The 13,884-nt window shown below is 44.1% G+C and overlaps 2 protein-coding genes across 7 annotated transcripts in view; one reads left to right on the top strand and one right to left on the bottom strand.

Annotated features, from left to right (window-relative positions):
• AREL1 (apoptosis resistant E3 ubiquitin protein ligase 1) overlaps window positions 1–13,884 on the top strand; it is a 28,917-nt gene that overhangs the window by 427 nt on the left and 14,606 nt on the right. The window contains exons 1-5 of one of the 6 annotated variants that reach the window (XM_021403717.1): window positions 6,612–6,680; window positions 9,103–9,222; window positions 9,970–10,231; window positions 11,362–11,421; window positions 12,064–12,290. In XM_021403717.1, the coding sequence (XP_021259392.1) occupies window positions 11,406–11,421; window positions 12,064–12,290 (243 nt within the window). In that variant the 5' untranslated portion in view covers window positions 6,612–6,680; window positions 9,103–9,222; window positions 9,970–10,231; window positions 11,362–11,405. Of the gene's footprint in view, window positions 1–6,592; window positions 6,681–6,705; window positions 7,190–9,102; window positions 9,223–9,262; window positions 9,514–9,969; window positions 10,232–11,361; window positions 11,422–12,063; window positions 12,291–13,884 lie in introns of those variants that run through there. The other 5 variants (XM_021403716.1, XM_021403719.1, XM_021403718.1 and 2 more) reach the window with 5 other exon arrangements.
• FCF1 (FCF1, rRNA-processing protein) lies at window positions 2,011–6,662 on the bottom strand. Its single transcript, XM_021403722.1, has 8 exons — window positions 6,531–6,662; window positions 6,326–6,393; window positions 6,126–6,197; window positions 5,865–6,013; window positions 5,342–5,414; window positions 4,347–4,434; window positions 3,835–3,929; window positions 2,011–2,627 (listed from the first exon to the last, which is right to left on the bottom strand). The coding sequence occupies exons 1-8, from the start codon at window positions 6,585–6,587 to the stop codon at window positions 2,579–2,581; spliced, it is 651 nt and encodes a 216-aa protein (XP_021259397.1). The 5' UTR covers window positions 6,588–6,662; the 3' UTR covers window positions 2,011–2,578.

The raw sequence follows: 13,884 nt of genomic DNA, 5'->3' as shown, positions 1-13,884 counted from the left end.
ATTTTGTCTACAGGTGGTTACTGATTCCTTTCTGTGTATGGTACTCTTGTATTTGATTTCTCATAGTGATATGACTTCCAATAGCATCTGCACTCCTAACCTGTCTCCTCCAAATCCAGCACTTAACATATCCCCAAGCTCTTTGTGTGGTTTACTCAAGAAGATTTGAAAGCCTGTCTTCCATACTGCAAGTTGGATCTGAGGTTGGATGCCATAGTTCACATGGAGTAAATGGTCTCCTCTGAACCAAGCGTCTGGCACACAAGTTCCCTGGGGCTGGAGGGAACTTGTCCTTTCTTGTCCCAAGTTCCTCTTCTCATCAGGCTCTTTACATTAATACCCAAGATTTGCTGATCGTACTCAACTTACTAAACTTTGTTGATGGACTCACTCACTGCCAGAACTTTCTCCCTGTTACTCATCCTCCAACCCTCTTACAGTTCTTCAGTGATTCCATTATGCCCTTCCCAGGTTCCTCTTACTCCTTGAAGTTTCTTGCAAATGCAAATACTTGCTTGGATTCCTAGCAAAAGTTCAAGCAACATACATATATTTTCATGAAGTACATCCAGTAAGCATTCTGCTGGCAGTCACGACATTCCACAAGTTCATCAGGTTGCTGTGCCTTTGACTTCTTCAGCACCTAAGAGACTTCTCTCAGATATTAACCATGAGCAACCATTTATTTCTCCAATCTCCTTCAGTTTAGGTTAACTCGAGTTTTCTGCACAGGGAAGATTCTAGTTAACTGTATTTGAAGAGGTCTTTTAGAACTAGGATTATTCTGAAAACCAAATAAGCAGATCTAATCCTACAGCTGCTTCTCAGTCCTTGTTTGACTATGTTGTGGCCTTCAAGTGTTCATGGCAATACTTTTAACTTAAAGAAATACGACTTCAACTGAGAGAAGAAAATGAAGGAAATTATTTTTTAAATGTACAGTGTAACAGTGTCAAACTTCAGGCTGGTTGGTTACCTTCTTTCTGTTTGGAGGTGGAGAAGTGTCAGTATGGTGTTATTTTAGGGATAAGACTTGCAGGTAAGCTTGCAGCAAGCAAAGAGGGAAAGTCTGATGTGTTCCCAAAGTTTCTTGCAACACCTGTAAAGGCAGGTGCTAGCACAAAGGTTATTAGCATGTTGGGGCATTTCCCAAGGGCAAGAAATTATTAGTAGACGAGGGCTATTACCTTCACTGTGTGCTGCTTGCCTGTAGGGACGTGAGTTCAGCTATTCTCTGAAGATTGCAATAGTCTAGGTTATTGCAAGATATAAACTCTATTAAAGTTTAGACTTTCTCTTAGTTATTCCAAGAATATCAATTTTCCACCTTTTCTCCATACCCCAATTCCAATACTTTGGCCAGGAGGCATGCTACAGCATGTGGGCCTCAGTGACTCTCAGTTTCTCCTGTCTCTCTCTTAAAACAATTCTCACCACCACAGAGGAAGAGATCAGAAGACCAAACTAAAAATAAAAGCCTAATGGAGAAGTTATGAGAATGCAGAGCACACCTTCATGAGGAAAGAAGCAATACAGCATAGAATTATTTTTTCCACTGCCTTACTCCATGTGCTTAATCATTTATTTCCCTTCACTCCACTGACCACTTCCTTCCCACGTTACTGCCAATGTTGCAAGTCTCTGTGAGTCTTGCTCTGATTTCTCCCTATCTACTCTGGTCCCACCCCAAACCAATACCCTTCAGTTTGACACTTTCCTGTATACAGCAGTACACTCCTATTCCATGACTTTAAAGCACCTAAGTATCACTTAAGAGGGAGAGGTCTATCCCAGGACCAACAATGCCAACATCTCTCTGTGTTTAAGCAAAAAGGCTGGGCTGCTGGCTGACCCAGTAGAAATAGACTGAGACGATATCATCATATCTTAAATACAAGGTGCATTAGTAAGAAGAGATACTAAGTATGCACTAAGCACCTACAAAACCAAAGGAAAATCTGTTCAATGTACAAGGATGCACTGACTTTAGGGAACATGAGCAGGACACAATTTGATTTCATTCACTGTATTGAGACACAGTTGAATAAAAGCCCATCAATTCTCAATTAAAATCTACCAGGCTGTGGGTCCAGAAAAGGCAGCCTACTTGATGGCTTTCCCCCAGCATTCAGACTCCAATTTTCTTTTGGGGTAGATGTGAAGGAGTTCACCAAAGCAATATTCATCCTGCTGCAGATGAAGGGATAAGAACCTTCTAATACCTCTGTGGTTCCACTCTCAGTCATAGTTGGACTATCAACAATATTTAATTCAGAATGATGAAACCCTTTCCCATGATTGCAATGTAAGAACAAAAAGGGAGTTTGGCATATTCTTGATTGTAGAATCTTCTTGTTCTGATATCCTTCTCCAAGCTTTGGATTATCAGGTGCAGTCAGAAAAAGGATGAATAAAAGCAGACTCTTCCAAAAGTTTTTTTCCTAGAAGATCAAGGCTATGAAGTCAGTCCAATATCCTATGAACAGGGTCCCAGCAAGAAGGAAAGCAGGAGGGCTGGGAACAAGAAGGACCCTTATGCTGGCTCAGAGCCCTGGCATTCATGGCTTGGCTGGACAGGTTAGAACCGAGGAGCTCCATAATCATCTGGCATCCTCTCAATATTATATCTGCAAAAGAGAGGGAAAACCTATTAAGACAACCTACACCATATTGTTCCCTTGTTAGCGTAGCAACAAGCTTACATGAAGACTGAACAGCAACCAGCTTTGCTGCATTTCCATCTGCAGCTCAGAACCCCAGGGAGAAAAATATCACCTCTGAGAAAACGAAGACGACTTCACAAGGTTACCTCTATCCTTCACCTCAAACCCCTCAGAGTTCAAGCATCAAGAAACCAACAACCCCAAAGAAGAAAAAAATGTTTTTGTAAGAAGTGACTTAGGATTTAGGAACAGAACCACTGTGGAGAATTAAATCCTGTCTGTTCAACTGTTGATTCATGGGCAAAATGAGTAGGGTAAAAGATGTTTTGAGGGAAAATATTCTATGCTACATTCTACTTACAGATCAATTAAAACTATGTATTTATAGCAATTAGCTTTTTCATTTCTGACATGCTTCTCTCTGTCTGCATTTTACTAGGCTCAGTCTCTACTGGTAGCATACCTGCCTCCAGCATCCCTCCCATCCCATCTGAAGACTCTGACCCTTTTCTCTCCACATTCTCATTTCTTTCCCTACCATGCTACCAAACATATCTACCATGCTTTGAAAGGATTTGACATAGGTTCTACGCAAGATAGAAGTTCTGAGTTGTACATGATGTAGAATGAATATTAAACACTGGATATGACAAAAGGATGCTTTGGAAGGAACATGAAACAAGTTCAAGCCAAGGTTGTTACAATATATCACCAGTCCTACTGTATAGTATAGATCCATTACTTTGAAACTGCTGCACTAGCATCCTTCCAAGTTGGTTTAGTTTTTAGCTAAGAAGGAAATTCAGTTTTTTAGCTGAGGGTATACAAAATTTCCGAATAGAACATGGAACAGGAACTTTTCCTCAAGAATCTGTAGAATACATCTGCCCCATTGTCCTCCTGCTGTTATGCAAGATGTGTCTATGGAAACATTGGCCTCAAGGAAAGACGTTTTCCAGGTAAAAGTAAGGAAATACGTGGACTGCAATAAAAGCAGGTCTGCAACAAGTCTTTATCCCAGCAGCAGCTATACTTTCACTTTTGTGCAAACACTAGGCCCTTTACTACAACCTGCACTATAGACAATGCAAGATAGAAGTACACTGGAATAGAGTCTATGTCAGACAATGATTCTGTCTGGCAGCATTACTTTCTGTCAGAAGTCCCTTACCTGTGCCTGGAAATATACATTATAGGCACTCCTGGAATTTTTCGTATTCTCCGCTTGAGCTCTTTATCCACTGTGGCTACTATGTAACATTTGTGCTGAAAAGAAAGGCAAGCCTGAGTCAACACTGGTGCAAAAGCCAAGCAAAAGCCTCAATTCAGTTAGCTCGTTGAACAGGAGAGGGCTACCTGCCATTAGTGAGGCATTTCTAGGACTTGTACAGAATTCCATAACAGATTAGTAACACTGTTCTGCTCATCAAAACCGACTCCAAGAAACATCCAAACACTGTCCAGTTTTTACAGATGACAGCTTTCCCATTCTAGATGCTTCTTGATGCTGTCTTGTACAAGAACACTTGAGGAAGACCATATCGTCCCCTCCAAAGAAACTTGTGCTAAGTATTAAAAATGTCTCTATGAGATTTTACAGTTACTTTGCTGGAAATTTAAGTCATCGGTAATTAGCCGGGTTCAGGAATTTTTAGATTGTTAGCGTAGTATGGGTAGAAATACCTGAGTGACTCTCTGTACCAAACAGTCATCTGCATAGGTTCCTTTGTGCATACATGGCAAACGTTCAAACCAAGGATCCTTGGCAATTCTGTGGGGATACGTACGTGCGGCATCACAGCAATCAGACCATAAGTGTATAGAAATATAGTACGGAAGAACACTCTTTTCTGTGATATGCAGCATATTATCCTCTAAACAAGGGCTTAAGCCAGGGAGCAAATGGTACATTCCAGTAAATTGAAATGACAAGCAAACAACGCAATTTGCCTGATTAAGTATTTCTTAGTTCTTTTAAATCAGTTTCCAACCTCTCTGCAACATTAAGTTCTTGGCTAGCAGAGAAAAATCATTTGAAACAACTCATCAAGAAGAGTATCTTCTTGATCATACTAGGAGAAATTCTAGATCTCACCGCTAATCTTTTGTACCATGCATATAGGAACACTTCACTTCCCCTCTGAAGGGGAACTTCAAAGATGTTTAGGGGCTGCACTCAGAAATTTTACAACTCAACAGCTCAAAAGAAAGGGTAAAGAATAATACATCTGAACAGTAAACCTTGAGAGCACAAACCACCCTGGACTTGTTATGTAAAGATCACGCGGCAACGCAGCTCTACATTACCAGTACATGCTACCTACTGCCACAGGAATAACGAGGCATAAGTGGAAGGTTCCAAAAGAACTGAATCATTTCTTTCTTTATTTTTATGAATTTCTACAATTAAAAAAATATTTAGAGAAGAAGAAGAAAATGATATTTAGAAAGTATCAGGGAAAAAAAAAAAGATTTATAGCTCAATACTGTACCCAGTATAGAAGTTTTCAAAGCGATCTAAAACTGAACTGAGAACTGAACTCAGAAAGCCAGAGAAATAAAACCAAGTTCAAGACCTAAAATCCATTTGTACAAGAGCACTATCATATCAAATTTATTTCATTTCTTTATATTAAAATATGACGTTCTAGAAGCAGAGAGGAATACCTTGCACATACCTTAATGCCACACGATACCTCTGTCCTAGCTTCTCAATTTCAGCCATTACACAATCTGTGATACATGGAATACCTACATGCAAAAACAACAGCATTAGAAGCCTGTATTAGAACAAAACTGTATTTCTTTACAGATCTCAACAGCATAGCTCAGAAAGTTATCTGTCACGAAACTCTGTAACCCACTGTTTGCAGTTTTAAACTTCTAAGAACTGCTAAAGATACAAAGTGGTGAAATGTAAAGCCATTGAGCAGCAGTTGGACAAATTCATAGTAATTTTAGATTTTTAAAATACCAATGCTTTACCTTTGTTGAGATTAGTATTTAAAACCATTGCGTGTCTGAAAACAAAGATAGTTCCAGGGCTATCATAGGCCATCCCCAACAAGCTCTGTGATTATAGTGTGTATTTTATTAAATATTTCTGTTACCCTCAGTTAGTGTGGTGAGGATGAATAGGTGCTTCATGGGCATGCCGTGGCACCATGTGCTCCAGAAGCTGCAAGTAAGGCAGACACTCACACTTGGCATAGAGACAGTCCATCATAGACTGCACGAGGTCCAGCTTGGCCTTGATGGAAAAGTTGATGAAGTTGGTATCTACCAAGATGTGGTAAGGAGGCCCCAGCTGCGTGTTGTACTGGAAGAACAAACACGACGGGTGCTGGGGGCTGTAGAGAAGAACACAAATCTGTTAACTGTGATCGACACCACACCAAACCCTACAACGAAGGAAGCCTACGAGGCCGACACCCTCCCGGAGGCCGGCACTGCTGCACTTACACCTCCCGCTCCTTGATGACGCTCGGGTCCTCCTTCTTCTTGGGGGGGGGCTTGGCCCGTTCTTTCTCGTTTCTGCAAGGAAAACACACGAACCGCTGGGGCGGGGCAGGAGCAAGCTCCGATGGGACCCCCGTCCCACCGAACGGGCCGCCAAGCTGAGAGGCGCCACCTCAGCCGGCCTAGAAGTGGGCCGCACTCACATGCGCTGGTCACGCAGACTGATCATACGCTTCATCACCGCGTACTTCCGCGCCTTCTTTTGCTTTCCCTGCAAAGAGACACGGACGCGGTGAGCGGGACCCAAACCCCACGACCCACAGCCCCCAAGGCTAGCCCCTAGCCTAGCCTAGCCTAGCCTAGCCTAGCCTAGCCTAGCCCGGCCCGGCCCGGCCCGGCCCGCCTCACCATGCCACCCCCGTCACCAGCACGGCCAGCACTTCCGCCGTCGTCAATGTGCGTCATAGCCCCCCGCCCCTCTGGGCAGACCGGAGTTGTGTCACTTCCGGCCGCCGGCAAGGGGGCAGTTGTTTCGCCGCGCCGTCAGCGGGGCGCTTGGTAAGGGAGCTACCGGGCTGGGAGGGGGGCGAGGCGAGGCGGACGGCAGTGTGTAGCCCGGGGGCGGCACCTCGGGCTCGGGGCCACGAGCGCTGAGGTCGATGTGCCGTGGCTGTTCTGCCTCTCGCTCGCTGCTGCCAGAGCCGGGTTCGGGGCTGCCTCTCTGAGCCGGGGGCCTCCTGAGGCCCGGAGCCTCTTCTGTTCGCGGTGACGGGCACCGGGCTGAGCCGGGGAGCGGTGGTTGCAACCCTGTATTAAGCTCGCTGGGCTGACTTGCGCTGGGAAACAGCGCCGTGCTGGAGGTGTTGCACTGTGCCGATGGACGTCGAATAGAGCAGTGGGGATGTCGGTACCTGTGCTTGTTTGGAGTGTCTGTGGCCCTCAGTCCTACTAAGCTGTGCTTTCTGCTGGCAGTGCAACTTTACCTGTAGTAGCCCTTCTGCACGGGGAAGGAAATTCTTCTAATGTCCTTGGACTTGGGTTCTGGTGCCCTGTGCAGGAGGGGTGAGGTAGGCCTCGTGGTTCTTATCTTCACTGTGGGTTTTTCTGCGGTTACTGAAACCTGTTGGTATCTCCTAAATGTAGCTAGCTCAGTTTGACATGCTGGTCACCAAATCAGCTCTGCAGCCCCTGCGTACTGTGTGAGAGTTTCTTCCTGGCCCAGGGGAAGGGGCAGCCCATGTAAGGTCCCTACAAAGCTGCACCTGCTTGGCCTGGGGAGTGGCTTGCGGCCCTGGTGGTTGTTCGCTTGGCATGGGAAGTCCTTGGGCAACTGGCTGAGGTCTCCCCTGTTCTACTTAATTTTATGTTATTTTATTTTATCTTGCCAGTGTTTCATTGTGATTGCATGTAAATGCATGCGTGATAAATGCTGGCTCTGGAGAGAAAGCAGCAGATTTGTTTTGCAGAGACCTTTGTCACTGCTGGGGCTTATGTCCTTGACGGCTGAGTCTGCTCTGTGCCTTTTGAGCTGACTCTTCGGTTTTCTCTGAGTGTATTTTAAAGCCAAGTTCCCATCAGCATTTCTATTTGTCCTTCTGTGTATAGTTTAATTAATGTGAAAAAATACCGTATCTTCTTGCTTGAAGGAGAATTGTCTTGTGTGTGGTGTGTGTGGCATGAGATGCAGCGGCTGCTGGTCGTGGATGTTTGCATGCATGGATGGAGATATTCTGCTCAGAGGTGAGGAGTTCTGTCATCTTAATGGTTATGAAGGAATACCAAATTGCAGAAAGGCTTTTAAACTATTTTTAATCCCCGGTTGGCTCTGTAGTTGTAACCATGTGCATGTGGCATCACTGTTATAGCTCCTGTGCACAAATACATTGGTGGTCCTTCTTGGAGATTTGTGTTGCGTTCCCTTGGCTTCACAGCAGCAGTAATGCAAACAAAATTTGTTCTTGTTACTGTCTTGTTTTCCTTTCTGCCTTGAGAGAAGCAATGGCACTAAAGTTGTTTATCTTATGATTCCTGTCTGTCTATCCTAATTGTGCAAGGACTTCTCCTTGAGGCAAACCGCAATGAAGCTTTCTAAATCTCCGTTTTCCATGTAGGTGGCAGGAGACCATTGCTTGCTGTGTCCTTAAATCCAGATCACTGGGATCCATAGGTCAATTCAGCATTTTTCAGCCTAGCAACGATGGCATCTATGTTGCTGTTTTTATGAATTAGATTCCCAAGTTGTTAGCTGGCAATTCTTAGCACCAATACTGTTTTAATTTAGCTGTGTATGCTGCAGCTTATCTTGAATACCAGCTACTCACAGCTAGGAACTTTACCTAGGGAGCATCCTTAAAGCTGCTGCTGGCATGTATGCTCGAGGGAAGCCAACTGTGCCATGGCTGTTTCATCTCTGCTGGTTGCCTAGCTTCGTGCCTTGCCTGCCACTTCATGTGGAGATAGATGATAGAATGAGAAGTGACTGTGCTGACTGAGGGAGATGGCTTGCTGGATGCTGGGAATCATCCTGAAATCCTGCAATCCCAACCAAGAGACTTTTGTTGACTTCAGATGCACTTGTAGTTGGAATTACAGCTCTTTCACTCCTTATTGGAGGGAGGCTGTTATTTGTGGTGTGTTCTACAGATGGGAGTATGGGCCAAGGCAAGAATAGTTTGGGTAGATGAACCCGTGATGTCAGTTTGATGCTTCTTTGGTGACCTGAAGAAGCAGGTTCTGTAAGATGCTGGGAGGGGCTCTCACAGATTCCAAAGCATTGATAACTTTCTGTGAAATTCTGCAGCTGTGGAGGGAGGAATGCACCCCTTTCACTGCCAAGCCACTAAGGGGCAGTTTCAAGCAGGCATTTGTAGCACAGACAAGCAAGCAGTGAAGACTCTGTGCTTCAGTATTATCTTGGAGATATACTGTGAAATAACTTAAACATCAAAGAAATCGCTAATCTGTGATTCTTAATATACAGAGAGAAGAGTTTAAAAGCCTGAAGCATTATCTAAGAGGAGAATAAGAACTTGTGCCCCCGAGGACTGCAACACTGTCAACCCCCCCCTCGCTCAACCAGAGGAGAGAAGAAAATAGCAGAGTGGGTGGGACTCTCTCTGGGGTGTGGGGGAGAGAGTCTGACTTCTGCAGCACAGTCAAAAACTTACCCATTGTTTTTCCAGTGAGTTAGAAAGCTTAGCGCCTGAGTGGAAGTGTGCAAAAGCAGTTGGCTTTTCATTTTTGGGATGGAGAGAAATAAGAGACATCTGAAGAGAAAGGTGGATGAGGGGGCATAAGGGAAGTAGTGACAGCTGGTGGGATGGTATGACAAGCAAGCGGAGCACGTCACTGGCATCGCTGCCAGAAGTGGAACTCTGAGAGAGCTGCTGTGGTGAGCCTGGATCCGTTCATTCCATTCTCACTCCCTTATGTAATCTGTGTTCTGAATGAGTACATACCAACTGTGCAGGCTCTGTGGCTTGTCTTTTGGCATATGTTCTTGCTGTTAGATTTCATTTTTTTATTACTCTGTCATTTTATTATTGTTATTATATTATACTATTAAAATCTCAATTCTGACAGTAAGCTGTGATTTAATGGGTAGTGTTACTGAAACGCCTTATGAGCTTGTTTTCTGAGTGCTTAGCACATCAGCAGCAAAAATTAGTTTGGGATAGTATAAGGTGTTCTGTGGCATGAGAAACCTTGGAGCAGGTCCTTCATAGGATTGCTTCTGTGGATTTGACATCCAGTGATGCTCTTGCAATGCACCTCTCACCTGTTTGTACTTGCTAGATTTGTTGTCAGCAACAGAGAGATCTAACTTTACTTTTTGTTCTTTTTCCAGGGAGGCTAGTAAACTACAGGCTACAGGGAGCAGTACTTCAGGGCAACCTTTTTCCATAAAGAGGAAGAGATTACTGCGCTCAGGTCCTCACCTTTCAGCAGTTTTTTCTGTGATGCAAGTTCCAGGACTTCCATTTTCTGTGACAGTCTTTTCTATGGCCTCTTTGTGCTGACATTTGCCCCACTGTTGGGCACAAGGAGGAAGGATGCTGAAGAATGGGTACCATCCTTTCGGTTTTTAGAACATGGGCAGTTGCGTAAAGGTAAGTGATTGCTCTTTAGCCAGGGGGGTGGTGTGTATGTGGGGGGGCAGCAAAGGGTATTTGCTGGGCTGGAAAATGATGGCCGTTGTTGTGGCCTGGGGGGATAAGCCTCATTTAAGCCTTCTGCATGCTGGTGTCCATTGCTGCTGCTGTTGAGATGACTGCTGAATAACTCCCCCTTTGTGTGTATATCTTTTTTTCTTTAAAGACAGTTTGAATGCACAATGTAGCTTCTCACTAACTGAATGGTGATTTGGTGAGCTATATTGTATGCATTAGTGTATGCCAAGTTGTTTGTCCGATTGTCGCACACATTTGCTGCTGCTGCTTGTTCCATCTGTCAGCTATGTCTTATCAACCACAAACACGTCGCTGTTCTAGGTGTAGTCTTTTTACTACATGTTTGTTTAGCACCCCTGTCAGTGAGAATTTAATTTTAGATTGGTGTCTCTAAAAATTGCTGTTATCTTAATAGCGTTCAAAATCCAGGTTTTAGCTTGCGTGTTGATCAGCGAGAGTTTCTGCTTTGCAGAAGTGAGTACACAGAGGTGGACTGTTTTTTATACTTTCTATAGCAGAGACACAAGGCAGGAAAAAAAGATTTAGTAAGTGGATTCTTCCCTGCCCTAGGAGGATTTTGTTTGTTCTGAGCCAATCAGAATGGTTTATTCCATAGCCTTTCTTCTGAAGTTGCTTGTTAAGGGTCAATTTCTGACCATTTTGGTGTTGGCTCTGTTACACACTTTCACGATAGTCAAGAAGTTAACTTTGTGACGTGCTTTCTGTACATTTGAGATTTCAGATGAGTGGCTTTCAGATATTTTTGTTGAAATTGGCAATCTTCCAAAATTAGCTCTTTCTTTTAGTACCCAAAACCTACTGTCTGTTTTTTGAGGATAATATATTGTCCTATTAGGTCCCTGAACCTTAATAGGAATCTGTGATGGTGCAAGAACTGCTCCTTTTAGCACGCTGTTTGTATATTTCAGTCTTATGGAATAATGCCTTAAAGATGTCCTTGGAGAGGAAGATAGATGATAGGTATTTATCTGAGGAATCATAGATTAAATTTAGGCCAGTGTATGTGAGGAAGAGTTATTGGACTGGACTTGGCCTATTTTGTGTTCTAGATGCAGCTGTGATCCTCGGCTGTGTGTCTCACCGAAGGGACCTGATGTTTTACATTATTGGTAAGTGAAGGAAAGGCTGCCACTGTTTGTTGACCTCTCCATAGGCATTAGAAGAATTTATTGAAAGCCTCCGACTCGTGTTAGAGAATACCTGACAAACATGAAGTTATTGTCCCCCTGCACTGTGCCCTCCACTTGGCAGACTTGCCCCTTTACCATTCTTCTTGTTTCCAAAGTTCTTCCATTGTCCTCACTCCTAAGCCATCCCCTTACTTTTTTGTCTTCAGTACTAGTGTAGGGTTGTTGCCTCCATGATGCTTTATACTCCAGGCTCAATGTGATGTGCAGGGTTTGTGTGGCTATCTGACTGTTTTCCTTAAAGAAATCTCTGTAGTTCTAATTTGCAACTCAGAGGGAATTTCATGTTTTTGCTGGCCGTGCCTGAGACTCTGTACCACCTTTGCCTATTTCTCCTCCACTTGTAATCATTTGCAGTGTTTTAAGGGATGTGTTGTTCTCTAAACTAACTTCCAGCATAACACAATCCATAAGTGTTTGCACAATAGCTTCTGCCTTAAACATCTAATTTGCAGTTGAGTAGAATGTAAATAATAAAAGGCATCTTGGGATAATGAAGATGTGACTTTGGTGCTTGATTCATCCATGCTACTGCAACTACCATCTGTTTTCTCCTTTCTGCAGGTGGGATCACAGTATCTGTGGTAGCCTTCTTCTTCACCATTAAGTTCCTCTTTGAGCTTGCCGCACGTATAGTCAGCTTCCTTCAGCATGAGGACCGGGAACGCCGAGGGGAGCGAACTATTTATGACTACGTGCGAGGCAACTACCTGGATCCCCGGTCCTGCAAGGTCTCCTGGGATTGGAAGGACCCCCATGAGGTGGGCCACAGCATGGCCTTCCGAGTGCATGTAAGGGAATATTTCTGTTTCCAAGCATCTTTGGGGCAGAGACAGAGGTCTGTGTTAGGGATGGGCTCTTCAAAGGTTTTTTTTTCTTTCTAATTGAGACCAACTAAGAGTAGAAAAGCTATCTGTTCTTGTATTCTACCCTATAAATGTGTTACAGAACTCTAAGTGCATATCCAAGGTTTGCTCTCCTATGAAATCTTATCACGATCTCTGTAGGATCCTCGGAATAGTCAGAGGAGACCAGGCTTGTCCTGCTACTGCTTCTTTTGCTGGGAAGTGAGCGGGCTGAGCCTTGTCTTCCAAGACTTGGTCATGTCTTTTGGTCACACAGCTGAAGCTGGGAGCATGACACTGAGCATTTTAGCAACCCTAGAGCTGTAAGGCCTCATGGTTGCTCCCCATCCTGCCAGAAGAGTTATTCCAAAACTCCGAGTGATACTCTTTCTGATCTGGAAAAGCTTGCCAAGGGCTCTTGTTTCCCCTCACTCCCAAAAGGCCAAGTTTAGGGGAATGGGTCAAGAGTACAAATGATATTGGCGAGGGGCCTGAACGCTGAGGATCTGGAGTTACGTGGGGATCATTTGAACAGGTTTTGTTGAGCTCCTGTGCTTCCCACACCACCTTACCCAGCCAGAAAGGTATCAAAGTAAGAAGAAAGTTTCAACTAGGTTACCATTTTGAGAAGGTGAGGAAAACCATTTTATTTGATGGTAAATGAGGAGCGGTTCTAACTGCAAAACAGACAATAAAAAAAAAAAAAGCTAAAGGGGACTTGTTCTGTTCCTGCTATTTAAAGTACTCCCTTCACCTCACTGACTCATTCATGGCAGCTGCAGCAACCTGCTTGTGCATGCCACGCTTGTCTCGCATTTGCTTAGTCCTTTATTCATTAACCGTAGCTGTTGCATGCACTGATTTCTCTCCCTGTCAGCTCATATGCATACTTCTTCAGGCCCTGCACTGTTTAGAAGCAGAGAATAACAGTAACTTTTTGCTGGCTGGAGACTGCTGACAGCAGGCAGCGTCTACTCTGCAGGCTGCAAGCTCTTAGGATTTGGAGGTGTAACTCTTTCCATGCAAGGAAGTACTGGTTGAGGTGTATTACCTTTTAAAATTGGATAACTGGTGTGAAGAAGCTGGCTGTGTCTAACAGGTTGTTTTCATGCTGATGCTTCTTATCAGCATGGACTCAGTCAACTCCTTCGATCAGCATCTTCTGCACGGTTTTCTGTTAACAAGAGGAGAGCTTAGCTGAGCACAAATGAACAGGATCTGCTTGTTTCTCTGAAAGGATGTGGCTTTGCCTTTTTTCTTTGGTTAATGGATTCTCTTGGTTTCTGTTCTGATACGCACTAACATCGCAGAGAAGTGCCCAGAGGCATGTTCTTTCTGGGTCACTCATGTGAACCCCAGCTAAAAAGAGAATGAGGTTTTTCAATGCCTACTTGTGCCCTGTTTGTTTGGGAGAACACAGGCTGTGTGTCAGAGCTGTCTGTTCATTTTTTTTCTCCTATGCTGAGCTGGGGTTCTTGTGCTTGTTTCCCCCTGGTTGCAAAGCAACTTGCTTTCTGTCTCTCTGTGCGCTGCATATTTT

This window comes from Numida meleagris, chromosome 6 (assembly GCF_002078875.1).
Source record: "Numida meleagris isolate 19003 breed g44 Domestic line chromosome 6, NumMel1.0, whole genome shotgun sequence".
Taxonomy (NCBI): domain Eukaryota; kingdom Metazoa; phylum Chordata; class Aves; order Galliformes; family Numididae; genus Numida; species Numida meleagris.
Note: the sequence above shows the minus strand (reverse complement) of the source record. Positions and strands in the feature narration are given on the sequence as shown.

Bases quoted from the DNA above. Each gene is read 5' to 3' on its own strand.
- FCF1 (XM_021403722.1), bottom strand. From the start codon at position 6,587: ATGACGCACATTGACGACGGCGGAAGTGCTGGCCGTGCTGGTGACGGG. The intron at 6,394-6,530 runs GTGAGGCGGGCC...GTCTCTTTGCAG, and splicing joins CTGGTGACGGGGGTGGCATG to GGAAAGCAAAAGAAGGCGCG. The intron at 6,198-6,325 runs GTGAGTGCGGCC...TTTTCCTTGCAG, and splicing joins AGTCTGCGTGACCAGCGCAT to AAACGAGAAAGAACGGGCCA.